The sequence below is a fragment of the Crotalus tigris genome, unplaced genomic scaffold (genome assembly GCF_016545835.1).
Source record: "Crotalus tigris isolate CLP2741 ecotype Arizona unplaced genomic scaffold, ASM1654583v1 scf7180000022970.308977840:1548163, whole genome shotgun sequence".
Taxonomy (NCBI): domain Eukaryota; kingdom Metazoa; phylum Chordata; class Lepidosauria; order Squamata; family Viperidae; genus Crotalus; species Crotalus tigris.
The window spans coordinates 320,404-344,436 of record NW_024099557.1 but is presented as its reverse complement, the minus strand read 5'-3'; the positions used below and the strand labels follow the sequence as shown (position 1 = coordinate 344,436).

At 44.0% G+C, this 24,033-nt stretch overlaps 1 protein-coding gene across 2 annotated transcripts in view; it reads left to right on the top strand.

Moving 5' to 3' along the window:
* Positions 1-24,033, top strand: part of CELF5 (CUGBP Elav-like family member 5) — a 94,645-nt gene that overhangs the window by 7,628 nt on the left and 62,984 nt on the right. For both annotated transcript variants that reach the window (XM_039319317.1, XM_039319316.1), the window contains exon 2: positions 15,486-15,568. In XM_039319317.1, coding sequence (XP_039175251.1) covers positions 15,486-15,568 — 83 coding nt within the window. The remainder of the gene's footprint in view (positions 1-15,485; positions 15,569-24,033) is intronic.

The following is a 24,033-nucleotide window of genomic DNA, read 5'->3' as shown; positions in this document are numbered from 1 at the left end:
CACAACAACAACCCTGGGCTGAGAGATTGGGGCTGGCCCAAAGTCACCTAATTAGCTTTCATGGCTAAAGCGGGACTAGAACTCACAGTTCCCTGGTGATGGGCTCAGAGTCACCCAGCTGGTTTTCATGCCTAAGGAGGAACTAGAACTTACCATCTCCTGGTCATTGGTCCAAAGTCACCCAACTGGCTTTTATGGATAAAGTGGGACTAGAATTCACTGTGTCCTAGTTTCTAGCCTGGTGCCTTAAACTGGCCCTCCCTTCCTCATTAAACCTTAAGATGTTTGCTGAGTTAAGCATAAGTGTGTTATATCAGCATAGCCATGGTGTTTTGTTTACCTGGGTGTGGTAGGCTTAAGAATCTTGTGTTAGGTTATTGGCCCAAAGTCACCCAGGTGCATTCATGCTGAAGGCAGGACTAGAACTCACCATCTCCTGGTGATTGGCTCAGAGTACTGCAGCTGGCTTTCATAGCTAAAATGTGACTAGAATTCACAGTCTCCTGGTGATTGGTCCAAAGTCACCCAGCCGGCTTTCATGCCTAAAGCGGGACTAGAACTCACCGTCTCCTGGTGATTGGCCCACATTTACCTAGTCGGATTTCATGTCTAAGGTGAGACTAGAACTCACTGCACCTAGCTTTCTAGCCTGGTGCCTTCACCGCTCGACCAACCTGCCTCTTCTCATTAAAACTTTAGAGCAGTGGTTCTCAACCTGTGGGTCGACCATTTCACGGGGGTCGCCAAACAACGCAGTCCGACATTTTTTCCCCCTTTTCCTGTGCTACTCCCTTTTATTCTATTGGCTTTTGAAAGCCAATAGAATAGACTCTCTTGAATAGAGTCTAATTCTATTGGCTTTCAAAAGCCAATAAGAATTGTCCAGGCTGTCTCTGCCCTGCTGAGCCCGCCAAAAGTCCCATTCTGCAAACGGTGCTGCACCAGTTGAGTAGTCCTCGGCTTACGACGGTTGAGTAGTCATCGACTTACGACCGGTTGGGGGTCGTGGCATTAAAAAGGTTGAGAACCACTGCTTTATATGTTTGCTTAGTTGAACATAAGTGTGTTACAGTATATGGATACACCCATGGTGTTTTGTTAACCTGGGTGTGGTAGGCTTAAGCATTTGAACTCAGCCAATAAGCTACTCTAACCAACAATCCTGGTTAACTTGATTTTTACTTTTACTTGTAAGGTTTTTTTACCCGTTTTTAATTCTGTTTTTAATCTATGCTTTTATTATATGCCAGGGGTCTTCAAAATTGGCCCTTTTATGACTTGTGGACTTCAACTCCCAGAATCCTTCAGCCAGGCACGTATGCCTGGCTGAGGGATTCTGGGAGTTGAAGTCTACAAGTCATATAAAGGACCAAATTTGAAGACTCCTGTTCTATGCTTTTATTATGATGTGGCAAACTCTCAGAGTCACTTTGGTGGAGTGGGCGATGTAAAAATTCAACAAATAAATACATCTGATACATTAATAACACCCCCCCCGCGTGGCTATCGCTGCCTCCTGTGGCAATGAATTCCACAGGGTAATTTTAATACCCTGCCTCCAAGAGAATTAATGATTTGGTTTGGGAGGGATAGGAAAACTATTTCTGGCTTTGGAAGTCGGGATTGCAGCTGTTAATTTTGCCACCTCACCCTGGCACTTCAAATCCTAATTTTGGTCCACCATCCTGGTTCATTGACACCCTATTCAGAAGTCCCAGTTGGGTGCAATCAATCCCCCACGAGTGGGTTGAGCAGCTGGGAAGTGCCAAGATACGTGGCAGGTGGGCTGATTTTGGCTTGCAAATTCTGCAGACTTGTTTTGTGTGTGTGTGTGTGTGTGTGTGTGTGTGTATCAGAGGGAGGGAGGGAGGGGGAGAGAGAGAGAGAGAGAGAGAGAGAGAGAGAGAGAGAGAGAGAGAGAGAGAGAGAGAGAGAGAGAGAGAGAGAGCAGGCACACACAGAGAGATGAAATAATGAGTAATTTCTCCTCTGGAGAATTCCTGTTTGCTATTCACAATTTTCTTCGAATTCCTCCCAACCCTGCAGAATAATGGAAGAAAATTAAGCAAAGGGAGGTGTCAAAACTCTAAAGGTCAGCTTGATGGCTGCCCCCCCCCCAACTGAATACAGTGGAACTTAATTTAGTGTGCAGAAGAGACAAAAAAAACTGGAAAAGAGATTGAAAACGGACCAGATCCAGCAAGGGACTATAGACAAAAGAGATCCAGGGGGAACAAATTCCCTAATCTATTCCAATTTTTTTGTAATAGAAATTTACTATGAAGCTTTCCCTTTCTTTCTTTCTTTCTTTCTTTCTTTCTTTCTTTCTTTCTTTCTTTCTTTCTCTCTCTCTCTCTCTTTTTCTCTCCCTTCCTTCCCTCCTTCCTTCCTTCCTTCCTCCCCTTATTTATTTATTCCTCCTTTTTTTCTCACTTTCTCCTTCCTTCCTCTTTCTTTCATTCATTCATTCATTCTTTCTTTCTCTTTCTCTCTTTTTCTCCCTTCCTTCTTTCCTTCCTCTCCTTCTTTCTTTCTTTCTTTCTTTCTTTCTTTCTTTCTTTCTTTCTTTCTTTCTTTCTTTCTTTCTTTCTTTCTTTCCAAACTTATTAACCATCCCTCTCCCTCACTTTCCTGGGAATGCAGGAGAAGGATTGGCCTAAGCAGGGGGTTGGACCAGATGACCTCCAAGATCCCTTCCAACCTTATTATTATTATTATTATTATCAATCATCGCACAGTCAGCCAGATGTTCAGACTGGATTTGGCATTTTGTCTACCTATCGAGTCCTTACCCAGGACCTGGGATAGGCAGATGTGGATGTTTGATGGTATTACAGGTATCGTCGCAGGATGGAAGCAGTTCCTAATAAGGCCGCCTTTTGCAATTGACTAATAGCGAATTTGTCAATGCCAATGGTGTTCAAGTGGTGCTCCAGTTGTTTTGGGATTGCACCCAAGGAGCCTATGACTATTGGTACTACCCTTGCTTGCTTTTGCCACAGTCTTTCTATTTCTATTTGTAGGTCTTTGTATTTTGTTATCTTCTCCAGTTCTTTCTCTTCTATTCTGCTGTCTCCAGGCACTGCCACGTCCACTATCCAGACTTTTTTGTCTTTCTTATCGACAATTGTTAAGTCTGGGGTGTTATGTTGCAGGTGCTTGTCTGTTTGAATTCTGAAGTCCCAGAGCAGTTTAATTTTATCATTTTCTATGACTTTCTCTATTTTATGATCCCACCAGTTTTTGCTTACAGGCAAATGATATTTTTTGCAGATCTTCCAATGCACCATTGTTGCTACTTTGTCATGCCGCTGCTTCTAATCAGTCTGTGCAATCTTCTTGCAACAGCTTACCAAGTGGTCCACTGTTTCTTCAGCTTCTTTGCATAGGCGGCACTTACTGTCTGTTGCTGTCTTCTCAATTTTGACTTTGTATGCATTTGTCCTTAAGGCTTGGTCTTGTGCAGCCAGAATTAGTCCCTCGGTCTCTTTCTTCAATTTTCCTGCTCTTAGCCATTGCCAGGTTTTATTATTATCTGCTTTCCCAGCTATTTTTTTAATGTATTGGCCATGTAGTGCTTTGTCTTCCCATGCCTCTATTCTGTTCTTCATTTGGTCTTTCTTGTAGGCCAGTTTGGTCTCTCCAGTAGTCAGTAAGCCTTCCTGATATACTAATTTCAGTGCATCTTCATCATTGTTCTTCAGATATTCTTCCAAAGCCATTTTTTCTTCTTCAACCATCTGATGTACTTGTAGCATTCCACGCCCACCTATTTGCCTTGGTAGATAAAGTCTATCAATGTCACTGCGTGGATGAAGGGCATGATTCATTGTCATTATTTTTCTGGTCTGCCTATCCATTGCTTTTAGTTCTGCTTGAGTCCAGTCCACTATTCCAGCTGTGTACCTAATGACTGGGATTGCCCAGGTGTTGATTGCCTTTATGGTATTTCCTCCATTGAGTTTGGATTTTAAGATCTTCTTCACTCTCTTGATGTATTCACCTCTAATCTTTTTCTTGACTTCAGTGTGCTTGATGTTGTCAGCTTGAAGGATACCCAAGTATTTGTAGTACTCTTCCTCATCCAGACTCTTAATGTTATTTTCGTGGGGCATCTTGATTCCTTCAGTTTTCACTATTTTTCCTTGTTTGATAGTAAGTGTGGCACATTTGTCCAAGCCAAACTCCATTACAATATCTTGGCTATATATACGGACAGTGTTGAGCAGCGATTCTATTTCAGATGATGTTTTTCCATACAGCTTCAGATCATCCATGTAAAGGAGGTGGGATAGTCTAGCAGATGTTTTTGATGTTTGATAGCCATGTCCTGAGTTATTCAGTATTGTTGACAGAGGAAACAGTGCAATAACAAATAGTAATGGTGATAATGAATCTCCTTGAAATATTCCTCTCTTGATATTAACCTCTCCCAGCTTCTCACCATTGATCTGCAACTGTGTCTTCCATTGTGCCATCGATTTTTGCACAAATTTTTGATGTTTCTACTTACTCCTGTTATTTCTAGGCACTTGATTATCCAATCATGTGGCAGAGAGTCAAATGCCTTTTTGTAGTCAATCCATGCCACATTCAGGTTGGTCTTCCTTCTCTTGCAGTTTTCCAAGATCATTTTGTCTATTAGGAGTTGATCTTTTGTTCCTCTGCTATTGGGGCGGTTTCCTTTCTGCTCAGGTGGAAAGAGATTGTTTTCAACTAGATGCTGTTGTACTGCATCAGCTACCACACCAGTTAGTAATTTGAAAGTTGTTGGTAAGCAGGTAATTGGCCTGTAGTTACCTGGTGTTGCCCCTTTTGCTGGATTTTTCATTATTAGGTAGGTTTTCCCAGTTGTTAGCCACTTTTCAATTTCTCCTCCTTGTAGTATATTGTTGAACTGCTTGGCAATGAGTGGGTGTATAACAGTTAGATGTTTCAACCAAAACCCATGCAGTTCATCTTCACCTGGTGCTGACCAATTTTTGATTTTCTTTGCTCTTTTTTCTACCATTTTTGTTGTTATTACTAGTTCTTTCATTTCAACTTCTGTTTTATTTGCATCCACCTCTTTTAACCAAGCCGCATCCTTGTTGTATTTCTTTGGGTTATCCCATATCTGCTTCCAGAACTGCACTGTTTCTTCCTTGTCAGGTACTGACTGATTCCTTGCAGTTTCTCCATTGATGGATTGGTAGAAACGTTTCTGATTGGATTGAAATTGGAGGTTCTGCCTATAGTTTGCAATTCGAGCTTCATATCTACTGATTTTCCTGGCTATAGCTGTTATTTGTTGCTTTATTATTTCCAGTGCTTCCTTGATCTTCCTTGTTTCTAAGTGGTATTTCTTGATTAGGTATTCTTTGGTCTTCTTGTTCTTCAGCTTCTTTTCTTTCATCTGTTCTAGCTTGCTTGCATGTGATCTTAACTTGCTGATCTTATTTTCTAATCTAACCTTCCATTTTTGTGGTGCACTGTTTGTTTGTTTTTCTTTTTTGTTGATTTTGCATCCCAGGTATTCTGTTATAACTGCAGCTGTGCTGTACATTAGTTGGTTTGTTTCTTGCAGTGAATTGGTGCTTATACTTGTATTGCAGTATTTGCATCTTTTAATGCTTGTGCTAGCTGTTTCTTTGGAACAAGCTTCAATGCAGGCAGCCTTATTCTGTTGTTTTTGTGCTGTTCTAGATGCTCAATTATTCTTTGTTTCAATTCTTTTATTTCTTTAGTTAGAGGGTTTTGTTCTTCCTGAGGAAGAGGTGCCTGGTTTCCAAATGAGAACAGTTGTATATCTCTACTGGATTCTTTCACTGCCAACTCCTCCTGGTTTGCCTCTACATTCTGAATTACTTCTTGTAAGGCTTTGATTTCTTTGCCCTGGGTAAACCTTTGCAGTTCGTCTAATTCTGTTTCTGTAAATAATTTATTTCGTGTTATAAATCGGCGTTGATCTGCTAGTCTCTGTTCTGTTATTTCTGATTCTGGATGTTGTTCTTTCCAGAACTGGTGCATTCGTTTTAGATATCCTCTTCTTGTTGGACTTGATCTGTAGTAACAGATCATTATTTCTTTGTTTTCCATCACTGTGTCTCTGCGACGGGTCAACACCTTTTCTTCCAGTAGTTCTGCAGCTGCTGGCCCTGGTTGCTCAGCCAACAGTCCTGAGTCCTGTAACCCATTTTTCACCAGATATCCAGGAACTCCGATATCTAGCGCGGACCTTGTTAACCCGGGCGACGTCGGAGCCGGTATGGCATTCTGAAATTTACGTCTCACCATATTTTTTACGTGAGAGACACTCTTTGTCTGACTCCTCTGATGAGACCTGTCCAGTATGGTTGAACCTCTGGCATAGCTCTCATCTTCCTCAGAGTACACAAGCCCCACAACCACATCAAGGTAGTGCCTCACTGGGGGAGGTAGTGCCTCACTGGGGGATTATTATTATTATTATTATTATTATTATTATTATTATTATTATTATATCACCCAGCTGGCTTTGTGTCTAAGGCAGGACTCGAACTCACAGCCATCTGGTTTATAACCAGGCCCCGGTCTCATTAATTTTCCCTCACTCAAAGCTGCATGGTTTCAGCAAAATTTGGGCCTGCAGTGGCTTTGAGGGGGAGCCTGCAGTTGATGCCTTTGCTTTGCAATTTAACTTTTGAGAGAAAGTGCATAGGCAGTCCTCAAGGTATGACGGCATTGGTACAAGGATTTCTGTTGCTAAGCAATGCGGCTGTAATGTGTGACATCAGGTGACTGCATCGCTAAACGGCAGTAATCTCGGCAGTCCCTTTGCCATCGTTAAGTAAGACTTGCAGGCACTGCTTAGGACTTCCTGCCAGCTTCCAACAATGGAGGTGGCAGGAAGTTGAAAGTGCCAGGCAGCTTGCAAGGAGGCTGGCAGGCAGGTAAGTATTTATGTATTTGACTTTTATCTTGACTTTATTCTTGTCTATAAATAACCAGTGCAACAGCTTTTTCCTTCAGAAATTGTGGGCACTCCATCAAGGGAGGTTTTTTAAGAAGAGACTGGACAGTTACTTAATAATAATAATAATAATAATAATTCAAACAGACAAGCACCTGCAACATAACACCCCAGACTTAACAATTGTCGATAAGAAAGACAAAAAAGTCCGGATAGTGGACGTGGCAGTGCCTGGAGATAGCAGAATAGAAGAGAAAGAACTGGAGAAGATAACAAAATACAAAGACCTACAAATAGAAATAGAAAGACTGTGGCAAAAGCAAGCAAGGGTAGTACCAATAGTCATAGGCTCCTTGGGTGCAATCCCAAAACAACTGGAGCACCACTTGAACACCATTGGCATTGACAAATTCGCTATTAGTCAGTTGCAAAAGGCGGCCTTATTAGGAACTTCCTCCATCCTGCGACGATATCTGTAATACCATCAAACATCCACATCTGCCTATTCCAGGTCCTGGGTAAGGACTCGATAGGTAGACAAAATGCCAAATCCAGTCTGAACATCTGGCTGACTGTGCGATGATCCATAATAATAATGTTGGAAGGGACCTTGGAGGTCATCGAGTCCAACCCCCTGCTCAGACAGGAACCCTACACCATTTCAGACAAATGGCCGTCCAGTCTCTTATTAAAAACATCCAGTGTTGGAGCATTCACCGCTTCTGGAGGCAGGTAGTTCCACTGGTTAATTGTTCTCACTGTCAGGAAGTTTCTCCTTAGTTCTAGGTTGCTTCTCTCCTTGATGAGTTTCCATCCATTGCTTCTTGTCCTGCCTTCAGGTGCTCTGGAGAATAGCTTGACTCCCTCTTCTTTGGGGCAGCCCTTGAGATACTGGAAGACTGCTATCCTGTCCCCCCTCGTCCGTCTCTTCGTTAAACTAGACATACCCAATTCCAGCAACCGTTCCTTATATGTTTTAGCCTCCAGTCCCCTAATCATCTTTGTTGCTCTTCTCTGTACTCTTGTCTGAGATGGTATAGGTTCTCCTGCTTGAGCAAGGGGTTGGACTAGAAGACCTCCAAGGTCCCTTCCAGATCTATTCTATTCTAACTCAAGGCGCCAAACATACCTGATATGCCTTCCTCTTTCTATTTTACCAATAACAGCAGCCCTGTGAAGTGGATTGGGCTCAGAGAGAGTGACTGGCCCAAAGTCACCCAGCCAGTTCTCATGACTAAGGCAGAACTAGAACTCACCATCTCCTGGTGATTGGCCCAAAGTCACCCAGCTAGCTTTCGTGCCTAAGGTGAGACTAAACTACAATTCACCGTCTCCTGCTTCCTAGACCAAACTGCTACTGCTGGCTGGGAGGGAGAGTGAGGAGGTGCGGTTGTTGCCGGGGAAGCATATAGCACAAGCTTAGTGATGCTCAGTGTGGCTGTGCAATTTGTGCAGGTGGCCAGCGAGGCACAACATGCGTGCAGAAGGGCTGGGAAGAGTCCGTAGGTTGTTGAGACTTGCTAGAGCAACTTGTGACCTTCCCCGTTGATGTTGCTTGTGTGAAAGCAGCAGGGAAGGTCGCAAATGGTCATTGTGGGATGTTGCAGCCATCGTAAGTGTGAGATGGTTGCCAAGCACCCAGATTGTGGTTGCATCACCACACAAAAGCTGGAACAGCCAGAACTTCAAAGACTAGTTGTAACCACCACTCATTCAGCACTATGGTAACTTCAAACCGTCATTGAACAAGTGGTCATTAACTGAGGACTACCTGTATAAACAAATGCAAATAGAAAAAAAAAACAGTGAAGGAAATAAAAGAAGAAAGCACAAAAGACTTAAAAAAAACTGATCTAAAAAAGGTCTAGGAAGTGTGTCTTTTCTGGGATATTATTAGTGAATTGTTGAATTTACTAAGGCATCAATACAGGTAGTCTTCAATTTATGACCACAATTGAGCCCAAAATTTCTGTTGTTAAATGGGCTTTGCCCCATTTTACAGCCTCTCTTGCCACACTTGTTAAGTGAATCACTGCAGTGATTAAGTTAGGAAGACACAGTTGCTGGCTTCCCCATTAACTTTGTTCACCAGGTGGTTGAAAAAGGGGAAATCACATGATCCCGGGACACTGCAACCGTCATAAATATGAGTTAGTTGCCAAGCATTGGAATTTTGTTGCTGCAATGGTTGTAAGTGTGAAGAACTGTCATAAGTCACTTTTTTCAGTATTTGTTGTAACTTTGAACTGTCACTAAACAAACTGCTGTAAATTGAGGACTATCTGTAGCAACAAGTAACGCAATCACTTTAAATGACTAAAAAACCACTACTGAGATTTAAGATTTATATATATATATGTTTTCTGAGGTTTTCGCGGGTGTTTGTATGTAGGTCTTTGGTTATTCGGGTTTTCTCCCGCGTCAAATTGGAAGTGTCTTGGCGACGTTTCAACGAAGTCCCATTCGTCATCTTCAGGCTGGTGTTTTCAGCTTCGTGCTTCTAGGAGCAAAGCACGAAGCACGAAGCCGAAAACACCAGCCTGAAGATGATGAATGGGACTTCGTCGAAACGTCGCCAAGACACTTCCAATTTTATGTGGGAGAAAACCCGAACAACCAAAGACCTATATACAAATACCCGCGAAAACCTCAGAAAACAAATATATATATATATATATATATATATATATATATATATATATATATATATATCTCCAATAAAAACGTGAACACCAGGAATATAATAAACTAAAAAAGTTTAATACCATCACCAATCACCAAGCTTTCGTTAGATACTTCTGACATCATCAGGGTCAGGGTTAATGCTGGTCTATGGGAGGCTTTTATAATTATAATTATAATTTTATCATTAACCCTGACGATGTCAGAAGTATCTGAAGAAAGCTTAGTGATCGGTGATGGTATTAAACTTTTTTAGTTTATTATATTCCTGGTGTTCACGTTTTTATTGGTTATGGATTCACCCAGGAATCACGTTTTTATTTTCACTACTATTATTAATATATATATATTAAACTACTGACATCATCAGGGCTTAATGCTAGTCAATGGGAGAGGCTTTTATAGGGTTGATCAGTGTTTGCACTCGGCTCCTGGACTTCGTCACCGGTCCTAGTTGATTGGGCTGTGTTTTGGACATATTCTTAGCGCCGGTAACTATACTTTTTCTGCTCCCCTTACTTGTATGTGTAACGCTACTCATCCCCTCGTCACAGGTTCTTAAGCCAAAGGGAATCCTTTCCCCCCTTTTTTGGCTAACCGTTGCCTCCGTATTTCCCCAGTTGTTTATCCCTCTCGTGATATATATATATATATATATATATACCAGTTGTTTATCCCTCTCGTGATATATATATATATATATATGTATATATTATATATATATATTTCAGTAAAAAAGGAAGCGATCACCAGGAAATAAAACACCAAGGTTTTAATAAATAAAATCAAGCTTTCGATGGCTAACATCTGCCATCATTGTCAGGATACAAGCCAGCTAGTGAGGAAACCTGCTTATAAGCATAGCTTCCTTTTTTACTGAAATGTATGTACCCAGGAATCGCTATTCTTCAATTTTTAATGTAATTTTTAATATATATATATTTTCTAAATTTTAGATGGGTTACAAATCCCTGTACTAAATTATGGGGCAGGAATGCTTTCCACCTTGAATTAATTTCTACGTCAGATTTACTTTCAGGGTATGACTTTGCCATACTTTAACAATTCAGAATTCAGCTTTTAATAATTGTCTCCTTTTAGTTTGAATCGTTTTCCAGAATTGCTGAGCTCTGCCACATTGCCACCAAATATATACAGTATATATAAAAAACAAAATGACCTAAGCTGCTCGTTATATTTCCAGCAATTTTTTAGAGAATGCTTTATCTATTTTTAGGAGTTAAGACTGAAGTGATATACCAGCGATAAAACAGCTTGAAGCAATTCTGTCTAAGGGTGACATTCAGAAGAAACATTTAACATTTTTCTTTCATTGAAATTCCCATGACTGCGTTGCTATTCCTACATTCCAATTTTGCCTCCATTTAATCCCGCAAACTTTGACACGCACAGATTCTGAGTCATTTTTCACCAGCCATTATCATCCAAAACAAAATTTCTGAATTATGTACCGGCAGTCCTTGTCTTATGACCACAACGGAGCACAAAATTTCTGTAACTAAGCGAGACATTTCTTCAGTGAATTTTGCCCCATTTTACAGCCTGTCTTTCCACAGTTTGTTAAGTGAATTGTTTCAGTTCTTAATTCGTAACACTGTTGTTAAGTGAATCCATCTTCCCTCGTTGACTTTGCTGGTCAGAAGGCCGCAAAAGGGGATCACACATGACCCTGGGGCACTGTGGCTGTCATAAATATGAATCGCAGGAATGTGGGGATGCCGCAACGGTCCTAAGTGTGAAAAATGGTCATAAGTCATTCTTTTTCAGTGCTGTTGTAACTCTGGTCACTAAGTGAGCTGTTATAAGTCAAGGACCAACTGTATTTGCAATGGTTGTGGCGTCCTGGGGTCATGTGACCTTCCCTGCTAGCATTCGCAAGCAAAGTCAATGGGGAAGCTAGATTGGCTTAACAATCCAGGGAGTCGCTTAACAACAATAGCCAAAAATGTCCTAAACTGAGGTAAAATAACTCTTGCTTAGGAATGGAATTTTTGGGCTTGGTTGTAGTCATAATCTGAGGACTATGTGTAGTTATTTGTGAATGTATTCTCCAGTTCAGGGGTCCTCAAGCTGTGCTGGCTGTGGAATTCTGGGATTTGAAGTCCACAAGTCTTAAAGTGGCCAAGTTTGAGGACCCCTGCTCTAATTGCCACAATATCTGCAAAGAGGACTTCAAAATGGCAGCTGCAGCCATGCTTACACAACCCACGTCAAACAGTGACAGAATGGCCATGTCCACCATTTTGACTTTTTTGACCTCACAGGGCCGTTCACCCACTGTTCTCCCATGCTGAAACTTAACCAGAGTTCATAGAACAATATGTTCTCCGCCGTTCCCCTCACACACACAAAAAAAATTCTCTGTATCCTTGGTCATTTCTTCTCCCCCCCCCTTCATTTTTTCAGTATCTTTCCGCCGTGCCGGCTCCAGCTGGTGTGTAGGTTGCACTTTTCACAGATGGTGCCGAACGAACACATGGAACAAGAGGCAAACACACACACACAAAAAAACCCTGTGGGTTCCGTTTCTCCTGTCTGTAAATTGTCCCGTTCAGGAAACCGGAGGGGGAAGAGAGAGGAAGAAAGGAAAGAATCCCTCGCCCATCCGCACACTCACCAGGTCTGATCCTGCTTAGCTTTCAGGCAATCAGATAAGGAACAGTGTTTCTCCATCCTAGCAACTTTTAAGGTGGGTGGACTTCAATTCCCAGAATGCTCTAGACAGCATGGTGGCTTTTACCTCTCAGAATGCTCCAGCCAGCGTTTGAGGATTTGAAATCCCAGAATTCCCCAGCCAGCATCTGTGGACTTCAGCCCCCAGAATTCCTTAGCCAGTGTTTGAGGATTTAAAATCCCAGAATTCCCCAGCCAACATCTGTGGACTTCAGCCCCCAGAATTCCCTAGCCAGCGTTTGAGCATTTGAAATCCCAGAATGCCATAGCCAACATCTGTGGACTTCAACTCCCAAAATACCTCAGCTAGCATTTGTGGATTTGAAATCCCAGAATTCCCCAGCCAGCATCTGTGGACTTCAACCCACAGAATTCCCCAGCCAGCATTTGAAAAATCCACATACTTCAGTAGTAACAAGTGGGGTCTGGAACAAAATGTTGTAGTACATCTGTGCTTCTCACTGGTGTGGGGTGCGGATGACTTTCTTTAACTGGCCATCTTTTTTCTTTTTCATTTTCACTCTGTTGTCAATCTTTTGTGGTTTGTGGGCTAGTTGTGGGTGCCTTCAGTGGGTTATGTAAGATGATTAGGTCTATTTTTTTGAAGGGGGCATATTTACAGGTAATCCTCGACTTAAAATCATTCATTGAGTGATCGCTTGAAGTTTTTAAGTGACTTATGTCTGGTCTTTATAGGTAACAAACGTTCTATCACGCCCATGGCTGTGTGATTAAAATTTGGGCGTGTGGTAACCAGCATGCATTTTATAACAGCAGCAGCATCCTGGGGAATCACACGATCATCATTTGTGACTTTCCTAAATGGCTTCTGACAAGCAAAGTCCATGGGGAAGCCAGATTCACTTAATAACCAGATTCCCTTAACAGTCATGGCAAAAAAATGGGCCTGACTCATTTAACAACAGTCTAGTCCCCACTGTGATCGTAAGTCGAGAGGTATCTATAGGGTGTTGCTTTAGCAAACAGGGAGAGAACAGAGATCTCATCTGCAAATCAAGATCAGGTGAAGTGTTGATACCGCTTTACAATGCCTTGGTAAGGCCACACTTAGAATGCAGCATCTAGTTTTGGTCACCATGATGTAAAAAAGATGTTGAGACTCTAGAAAGAGTACAGAGAAGAACAACAAAGATGATCAGGTGGCTGGAGGAACGGCTGCTGGAATTGGGGATGTCTAGTTTAATGAAGAGAAGGACGAGGGCAAACATGATAGCAGTCTTCCAGTATCTCAGGGGCTGCCCCAAAGAAGAGGGAGTCAACCTCTTCTCCAAAGCACCCGAAGGCAGGACAAGGAGCAAAGGATGGAAACTAACCAAAGAGAGAAGCAACCTAGAACTAAGGAAAAACTTCCTGACAGTTAGAACAATTAACCAGTGGAACTATCTGCCTCCAGAAGCGGTGAATGCTCCAAAACTGGAAGTTTTCAAGAAGAGACTGGACAAACATTTGTCTGAAATGGGATAGGGTTTCCTACCTGAGCAGGGGGTTGAACTAGATGACCTCCAAGGTACCTTCCAACTTTTATTATCATTGTTATTATTATATGAGCCATTTTCTATATGAGGAGACATCAGATGATCAAAAGTGGAATTTGCGTTTTTTTTTAAAAAAAACCCAGATTGTGTCTTGACTGCACCTAACACTGATCCTTCCTTGTTCGAAGTGGCTTTCAGTTGACTTTGCTTGCCAGAAGGTACCAAAAGGGGATCACGTGACCCTGGGACACCGCAACTGTCATAAATACATGCCAGTTGCCAAGCATCTGAATTTTTATCATGTGACTATGGGGATGCTGCAATGGTTGTAAGTCGAAGGATGGAATGGAATGGAATGGAATGGAATGGAACGGAACAGAAAATAGAATAGAATAGAATAGAATAGAATAGAATAGAATAGAATAGAATAGAGAATGGGGAATGGGGAAGGGGGAACAGAACAGAACGGAATATAGAATAGAATAGAATAGAATAGAATAGAATAGAATAGAATAGAATAGAATAGAATAGAATAGAATAGAGAATGGGGAAGGGGGAACAGAACAGAACGGAATATAGAATAGAATAGAATAGAATAGAATAGAGAATGGGGAATGGGGAACAGAACAGAACGGAATATAGAATAGAATAGAATAGAATAGAATAGAATAGAATAGAATAGAATAGGGAATGGGGAATGGGGAACAGAACAGAACAGAATATGGAATGGGGAATGGGGAACAGAACAGAACAGAACAGAATAGAATAGAATAGAATAGAATAGAATAGGGAATGGGGAATAGAATAGAATAGAATAGAATAGAATAGAATAGAATAGAATAGAATAGAATAGAATAGTTCAAATCATAGTTAAATGGTCATAAGTCTCTTTTTCCAGTGCCCTTCTAACTTGGAATGGTCACTAAACGAATGCTGTAAATAGAGGACAAGCTGTAAACTCTCTCAGTTGGAAAAGGGTGAATCCTCCTGATATTTGCTAACTTGATCCTTTGCTTACAATTCAGGGGACAAATAGATTCTCCTGGGCTTGATGGAGGGAGGGATTAAACCCAGGACCCTAGACTCACTTCCAGGGTTCAATCAATAACAGAGCTTGAATGGACCTTGGGGGGGTCTTCTAGTCCAGCCCCCTGCTCAAGCAGGAAACCTTATACTAACTATTTCAGACAAATGGCTGTCCAATCTCTTCTTAAAAACCTCCAGTGATGGACCACCCACAACTTCTGGAGGCAGGCTGTTCCACTGGTTAATCACCCTCACTGTCAAGAAATTCCTCCTTAATTCCAGGTTGCTTCTCTCCTTGATTAGTTTCCATCCGTTGTTTCTTTTCTTGCCTTCTGGTGCTTTGGAGAATAAATGGACCCCCTCCTTTTTGTGGCAGCCCCTCAAAGACCAGAATACTGCTATCATGTCACCCACTGGTCCTTCTTTTCTCTAGACTGGCTATCTACCCAAGTCCTGCAGCCGTTCTTCCTATATTTCAGTCTCCAGGCCTCTCATCCTCTTAGCTGCTCTTCTCTGCACTCTTTCAACCTCTTTTTTTGTGGTGGATGCAGGATTCCAGGTGTGGCCCTTACACTCAGGGTTTACAAAGCGGTTCAACGCTTTCTGCGCGTAGAGACGGGACGCTGCCCCTCAAGTTCCTTCTGCTTCCATTTCAGGTTGCGCCTTCCTGACGTACTGCGCCCGAGACTCTGCTATCAAGGCTCAGACCGCCTTGCACGAACAGAAAACACTTCCAGGGGTAAGTGTCGGCCTCCGGCAATTTTGCACCGTAAGCTCTTCGTCTTGGAATGACTCTGTTTCGCATCAGGTGCCAAAGTCTGCTGGGAGAACAGATGAAAGTCCCCAGGGATGTTTTTCTTCTTCTTTTTTTTAAAGAAAATTTTTACTGATTTTCTAGTTTTCCATTTAAATATTTGAAAAGCCACGTGGCGGCTGAGTTAATCGATAATTCAGTAACATACAAGCGTCTTTTGTACAGATCTGAAACTATTACATTAAATATTTCCTCTCTTTTCCCCATTAGTATTTACTGTCTCATATTTAAACTAATACAATTCTTATTATATCGATAAATAAAAATAACTTTCTTACATTTATCAACAATTTTTAGTTTATACATATCCGAGTTATTTTAACATTCAGTCTTTATAGACCAGGGGTAGGCAACTTTGGCTCTTTTATGACTTGTGGACTTCAACTCCCAGAATTCCTGAGCCAGCATGGGGGAACTATGGCCCTTTCATGACTCATGGACTTCAACTCCCAGAATTCCTGAGCCAGCCACGCTGAGGGGAAAGGGAGAGGTTTCCAAGCTGAGCCATGCTGGCTCAGGAATTCTGGGAATTGAAGTCCACGCGTCATAAAAGAGCCAAGGTTGCCTACCCCTGTCCTAGGGGATTCTGGGAGTTGAAGTCCCAGATCAGAGCTAGGCAAACTTGGCTCTTTTATGACTTGTGGACTTCAACTCCCAGAATTCCTGAGCCAGCCACACTGAGGGGAAAGGGAGAGGTTTCCAAGCTGAGCCATGCTGGCTCAGGAATTCTGGGAGTTGAAGTCCACGAGTCATAAAAGAGCCAAGGTTGCCTACCCCTGACCTAGATGAGATAGATAGACAGACAGACAGATAGATAGATCACGGGTAGGTAACCTTGACTCTTTTATGACTCGTGGACTTCAACTCCCAGAATTCCTGAGCCATCTGTGCTGAGGGGAAAGGGAGAGGTTTCCAAGCTGAGCCATGCTGGCTCAGGAATTCTGGGAGTTGAAGTCCACGAGTTATAAAAGGGCCAAGGTTGTGTACACCTGTCCTAACCTCATCCTTCAGGACAGGGAACTATGGTAACTTTATGACTGGTGGACTTCAAGTCCCAGAATTCCTGAACCAGCCACGCTGAGGGGACAGGGAGAGGTTTCCAAGCTGAGCTATGCTGGCTCAGGAATTCTGGAGTTGAAGTCCATGAATCAGAAAGCGGCCTAGGCCTAGGCCAGAAGTAGGCAACCTTGGCTCTTTTGTGACTCGTGGACTTCAACTCCCAGAATTCCTGAGCCAGCCACACTGAGGGGAAAGGGAGAGGTTTCCAAGCTGAGCCATGCTGACTCAGGAATTCTGGGAATTGAAGTCCTCCAGTCATAAAAGAGCCAAGGTTGCTTATCTCTATAAAAGACGATCAATGTCCTAATTAGTTTTTCCCAATTTTTAGTTTCCACTCCTGGGATGTTTTTCTATTGGTGAGGTAATCCACACAAGAAACGCACAATCTAGATTACAGGTGATCCTCGATTTATGACCACAATTGAGCCTGCCATTTCTGTGGCCAAGCGAGACGTTTGTTAAGTGAGTTTTGGCCCCATTTTGCGGCTTTTCTTGTCAGAGTTGTTAACCGAATCGCTGCAGTTCATAAGTTAGTAACACGGTTGTAAAGTGAGTCTGGCTTTTCCCCCTTGACTTTGCTCTTCAGATGTTCACAAAAAGGGATCACGTGACCCCTGGGGATGCTGCAATCCGTCATAAATGTGACTCACTTGCCAAACATCTTCAGTTTTGATCCCCTGACTCTGGGGATGCTACAACAGCCGTAAGTGTGAAAAATAGTCAAAAGTCAGTTTTTTCAGTGCCTTTGTAACTTCGAACGGTCGCTAAATGAACTGTTGTAAGTCGAGGACTACCTGTATTATGAAGCTCTATCTTTTTTTAACTCTCTGGAAAACTAGGGAGAGCCCCTCCTGACATGCTTCCTGCATCCCTTTTCCTTCTGTAGCCTGAAAAAGTTTTACAGGCAGTCCTCAACTTACAACAGTTCATTTAGTGTCCGTTCAAAGTTACAACCCCACTGGAAAAAAGTGACTTAAGACCGTTTTTCGCACTTACGACCTTTGCAGCCTCCCCAGGGTCACGAGATCAAAATTCTGACGCTTGGCAACGACTCGTATTTACGACAGTTGCTGTGCCCCGGGGATCACGTGGTCCTTTGGCGACTTTCTGACAAGCAAAGCCCATGGGGAATCCAGATTCACTTAACAACAGTAACACTCACTTATCCACCGCAGGGATTCACTTAACGACCGTGGCGAGAAAGGTCGTAAAACGGGGCAAAATTCGCTTAACAAATGTTCTCCTTAGTGTCAGAAATTTCAGGCTTAATCGTGGTTGTATGTCGAGGACTATCTGCATTTGCGGGATGTCGAAGTCTGCAGCTCTTCCTCCTGTCTTCCAAGGTCATTCTCACAGTCCATTACAACTGGTGGAATTCCTCCTGTAAGGAATTTTTCCTACGTTGTTTGTATAGGCAGGGTTTGCAAGCGGTTGGTTTTAGGGCAGTGAGGGCGAACCTTTTAGAGACCGAGTGCCCAAACTGCAACCCAAAACCCACTTATGCATCGACAGGTGCCGGGTGGGCGTGGCCCATTGGCTGGGCGTGGCTGCGGTGGTAACGGCAGACTGGGTGGGACTAAAAAGTTCAATCAATCAATTCCAACTTTGCAAGATTTTTTTCCCCACGAGAAGTTGAAATTGATTGATTGATTGATTGAACCTTTTTTTTTTTGCACATGGCGGTGGAGGCCTAAAGCGAAAAGGTTTTATAAAACCCAGCTGACGGCCTAGGACTGGGGCAATGGTGCGCGTGCCCACAGAGAGGGCTCTGCGTGCCGCCTTTGGCACGCGTGTCATGGGTTCGCCACCACTGTTTTAGGGCTTAGGCTTCCTATAATTTGGAAATTTCAATTTCTGTTGATGCTGCCTGATGTTACATTTGATGTCATTTAGCAGCCACGTTACGCGGCTGACTCATAGCTTGTGATCAAGTATAATTCCAAATTCTATTCCACACACGCTGCCAGCCACTTATCTCCTTGCACAACACGGCTCTGATTTCTCCTTCTTTTGCACTTCGTCGCTGTTCAGTTTCAGTTCCCTTGTTCTTGGGTAGTTTCCTCAAGCCAAAAACTTTGAATTTTGTTTCCAGCTTTTCTCCTACAGGCCATCCCCGACTTAATCACCTCCACCGACCCCAGAATTTATGTTGATAGATGAGACATTTGTGAAGTGAGTTTTACCCCATTTTACAACCGTTCTTTGCCACAATTCATAAGGGAATCACTGCAGGTGTGACGCTATACATATGTTGTACATATATAGTAAGGCTTTTCAACCAGTGGTACGGGTACCACCTGTGGTACATTGGCACCTGGCAGGTGGTACGCGACCATCCTAGAAAAGTGGTAGCAGGGGAGGGGAATGAGCTGAACCGGTGGCAGCACCACACAAGCCTGAGCGAGAGACGGCTGGAGCTGCAGGGGTGTCAGGGCTCAGCGGCAGCGCCAGGATCAGTGCCGCTTTCCAGCTAATGGGCGCTTCTTTGGGGCTGTCAGGGCTCAGTGGAAGTGCCAGGATCAGCGCCAGGCTCCAACTGGAGCTCGGCGCTGATCCTGGTGCTTCTGCTGAGCCCAGAAGAAGCGCCGATCAGCTGGAATGTTGCAGCATCTCCAGGGTCTTGTGATTTACATTCAGATGCTTGGCAACTGATTCATATTTATGACGGTCACAGTGTCCCAGGGTCATGTGAAGTGACCAAAACCTGCTGCAACCACCCAGGAGATGGGGGGAATAAAAGCAAACACCCCCCACCCCACCCCCACTGCCAATCCTCAACAGAAATGCTCACAACAATGAAAACCTCGGACAGGAGGAAGAGCGCCACCAGGTGGGCAGGCAGGTGTCTTGCTCGGCTGTGGCTTGGGGGGCACTTTTTTCAGTACTATTGTAACTTTGAACAGTCACTAAGCGAACTTTTATAAGTCGAGGACTACCTGTACTTTATCACTTTTTTCCTTTTTTTTTTTTTTTTTTGTCATCAAGTTTTTGACTCCTTGCTAGGCGACTGGTGGTACTTGGATGTTGCCATATGCTAAAAGTGGTACAATGGGTGAAAAGGTTGAAAAGCCCTGGTCTATAGTATATTTCAGGTGTGTGTCATGTATGGGTTTCACTTTGAGAGCGGGCAACTAAATTTCATTTTTGATGTGTGCCATTGTGCCCACGGTAAAAAAAATAACAATAAAGGTTATCTTATTTTATCTTAGGTGTTAAATTAGTCACACGGTTATTAAGGAAATCTGGCTTCCCCCCCCCCTTGACTTTGCTTGTCCGAAGGTCGCAAAAGGGGATCACGTGACCCCAGGACACTGCGACCGTCATAAATATGAACCAGTTAGTCAAGCATCCAAATATAAATCATGTCACACACGGGCATGCTGCAATGGTCGTAAGTGTGAAAAATGGTCGTAAGGCACTGTTTTCAGTGACCATCATAGCTTTGAACGAACGGTTGTAAGTCAAGGACTACCTGTATCAGGGGTGTCAAACTAAATTTCATTGAGGGCCGCATCAGCATTGCGGTTGCCCTCGGTGGGCTGGATGGGTGCAGCCTACTGGGTGGGCGTGGGTGGTGTGGGTGTGGCCTACTGGGTGGGCGTGGCCAGCTCTACATCATTCGCGTCAAGGGTGCCTGTGGGGGCCTGGGCAGGAGTGGGACAGATCTGAGGGTCTCTGGCAGAAGGGGGTGGGACCAGGGCAGAGCCCATCAAGCCGGATATGTGAAGTAGGCGAGGGCCATTTGCTGGCCACTTCCAGGCGATGGTGCATTTCTTCATTCCTCACAAAGGGTGACACCTCCCCACCATGTACCCAGGGGGTGGGGCCGACGCGGCAGGGGCTGGTTCCTCGCTGTTTCCAGGCAGCCTTGTGGAGCTAAGACTGAATGTATTTCAGCATAGATGGCCACCACAAAATTGTACATTGGCTCCCAGCTGGCCTGGACCAAGGCCAAGGCAGTGGGGGCCATTCCCTCACTGTTTCCAGGATGGCTTCGCAGGCCACATGAAACTACTTTGCGGGCCGCTTCTGGCCCCCGGGTCTTGTGTTTGACATGTCTGACCTGTATTATCTATCCAGTGGAATTCACCTGCCTCCAATTAACTAGAACTAGATGACCTCCAAGGCCCCTTCCAACTTTATTATTATTACTATTATTATTATTATTATTATTATATCCTAATTTGTTTTCTGCACATTTGGTCAGAGTCCCCAGCAACTCTTCGTCCACCCTATTAATGAAAATTTTAAATCCGATAATCAGACACAAATTGTATGTTACTCTAGTTGGTTGATGGATGGTGGATTATAAACCATTACAGGTAGTCCTCGACTTACAAACGGTTCGTTTAGTGACCATTCAAACTCACAACAGTGGCGAAAAAAGTGACCTATGACCGTTTTCCACACTTACGACCTATTTCATCCTCCCCCAGGGTCATGTGATCAAAATTCAGACGCTTGGCAACTGACTCGTATTTATGACGGTTGCAGTGTCCCGGGGTCACGTGATCCTCTTTTGTGATCTTCTGACAAGCAAAGTCGATGGGGAACCGAGATTTACTTAACAATCGTGTCACTAACTTAACAACTGCAGTGATTCTCTTACAGCTGTGGCAAGAAAGGTCGTAAAATGGGGCCAAATTCACTTAGCAACTGTCTCGCTTAGCAACAGGAATTTTGGGCTCCATTGTGGTCGTAAGCCGAGGACTAGCTGTAGCTGATTCTGACTCTTCGTAATCACAGAGGCGGCTTCTCTCCGTGTTGTTTTAACCTCATCTGGTTGATACCTCACTTCGGTTGGATGAGGAACAGTTGATGAGCATCCTTTTAAAGGAGGTTTTCAAATTTGCTGTAGAACAGGGTCAATTAATAGAATAGAATAACAGAGTTGGAAGGGACTTTGTAGCTCAGTGATGGCGAACCTTTTAGAGACCGAGTGCCCAAACTGCAACCCAAAACTCACTTATATATCATTCGGTGTCGGGTGGGTGTGGCCCATTGGGTGGGCATGGCTGCGGTGGTAACGGCAGACTAGGTGGGACTAAAAAGTTCAATCAATCAATCAAACTTTGCGAGGTTGTTTTTTTTTCCCGCGAGAAGTTGAAATTGATTGATTGATTGAACCTTTTTTTTTTTTTTTTTTTTGCACACGGTGGTGGAGGCCTAAAGCGAAAAGGTTTTATAAAACCCAGCTGAAGGCCTAGGACTGGGGTGACGGCGCGCGTGCCCACAGAGAGGGCTCTGCATGCCAGCTGTGGCACGTGTGCCATAGGTTCGCCATCACAGTTGTAGGTCATCTAGCCTAACCCTCCTCCCAAGCAGGATAAAAATAATAATAATGATAAAGTTGGAAGGGACCTTGGAGGTCATCTAGTCCAACCCCCTGCTCAGGCAGGAAACCCTACATCCGTGATGGTGAACCTTTTAGACACCGAGTGCCCGCCCCCTTGCTCCGCTTCCACTCTGCCCCTCCCCGCCCACCCACAGGGCCACCTACTGCCTCCACGGCCCGCCGCAGCAGATCACCCAGGTGGCCCTGCAGCGCCATGGCGGCCCTCTGCCCACACCCTGCAGCATCATTTGTGCACGACGGGGGCGTGAGGATGGAGTCACCCGGATGCCATATGACTGCGTTGCTCCATGTGGGCCGCGCCGGGGGCGACTCTGCTCTGTGGGAGGGCTGCTGGTAAGGAGGGGGCCATGGGAGGGAGACAGGGCTGAGGCAATGCCACGCATGCCCACAGAGAGGGCTCTGAGTGCTGCCTCTGGCACGTGTGCCATAGGTTGGCCACCACTGCCCTACATCATTTCTGACAGATAGCAGTCCAGTCTCTTCTTCAAAGCTTCCAATGATGAAAGTGATGATTGGAAAAGGGATACGGATAGGGATAGGGATAGGGATAGGGATAGGGATAGGATAGGATAGGATAGGATAGAGCAGAGCAGAGCAGAGCTATTGGTTGATTGTTCTCACTTTCAGAAAACTTCTCCATATTTCTAGGTTGATTCTCTCCTTGATCAGTTTCCATCCATTGTTTCTTGCCTGGCCTTCAGGTGCTTTGTAAAATTGGTTGAACGCCCCCCCCCCTCTGGTTGGGGGACCGTGGGCCAGTCACCAGGAGATGGTGAGTTCTAGTCCTGCCTTAGGCATGAAATCTGGTTGGGGGATTTTGGACCAGTCCCTCTCCCTCAGCCCAACCCACTTCACAGGGTTATTGTTGCGGGCAAAATAGGAAGTTTGTTTGTATTAGGTATGTTGGTCAACTTGAGATATTTATAAAAAGTTATAAAGGCGGGATATAAACACATACATAAATGAATACCCAGGGCTTGGGCAGAGCAGTGATTAAGGCTACTGCGATTGTTCAGGAGAGCAGGCAACAGATGGAAACTACACAAGGAGAGAATTTCCTGACAGTGAGAACAATTAACCAGTGGAACGATTAGGGGACTGGAGTCTAAAACATGCAAGGAATGGTTGCTGGAATTGGGTATGTCTAGTTTAATGACGAGAAGGACGATGGGGGACAGGATAGCAGTCTTCCAATATCTCAGGGGCTGCCCCAAAGAAGAGGGAGTCAAGCTATTCTCCAAAGCGCCTGAAGGCAGGACAAGAAGCAACGGATGGAAACTAATCAAGGAGAGAAGCAACTTAGAACTAAGGAGTAATTTCCTGACAGTGAGAACAATTAACCAGCGGAACAACCTGCTTCCAGAAGCGGTGAATGCTCCAACACTGGAAGTTTTTAAGAAGAGACTGGACAGCCATTTGTCCGAAATGGTGTAGGGCAGTGATTCTCAACCTTTCTAATGCCGTGACCCCATAATACAGTTCCCCATGTTGTGGTGACCCCCAAGTGGGTGTGGCCACCAATAAGAGGGAGTAGGACAGCTAGGGAAAAGGGAAAAAAATGGCAGACAGCATGGTTTGGTGACACCCGTGAAATGGTCATTCGACTCCAAATGGGGTCCCGACCCACAGGTTGAGAACCACTGGTGTAGGGTTTCCTGCCTGAGCAGGGGGTTGGACTAGATGACCTCCAAGATCCCTTCCAGCTTTACTACTATTACTAAATATTGGAAGACTGATATCATGTCTCCCCTGATCCTTCTCTTCACTAGACTAGCCATGCCCAGTTCCTGTAAACATTCTTCATGTTTTAGCCTCCAGTCCCCTCATCATCTTTGTGGCTCTTCTCTGCACTCTTTCTACAGTCCCAACATCTTTTTTATATGTGGAGATCAAAACCCATTGCAGTATTTCAGTTGTAGTCTTACTAAGGTCTTACTAAAGGTCCCCAAGCCCTGGGCCCTGGCTCAGTATCAGG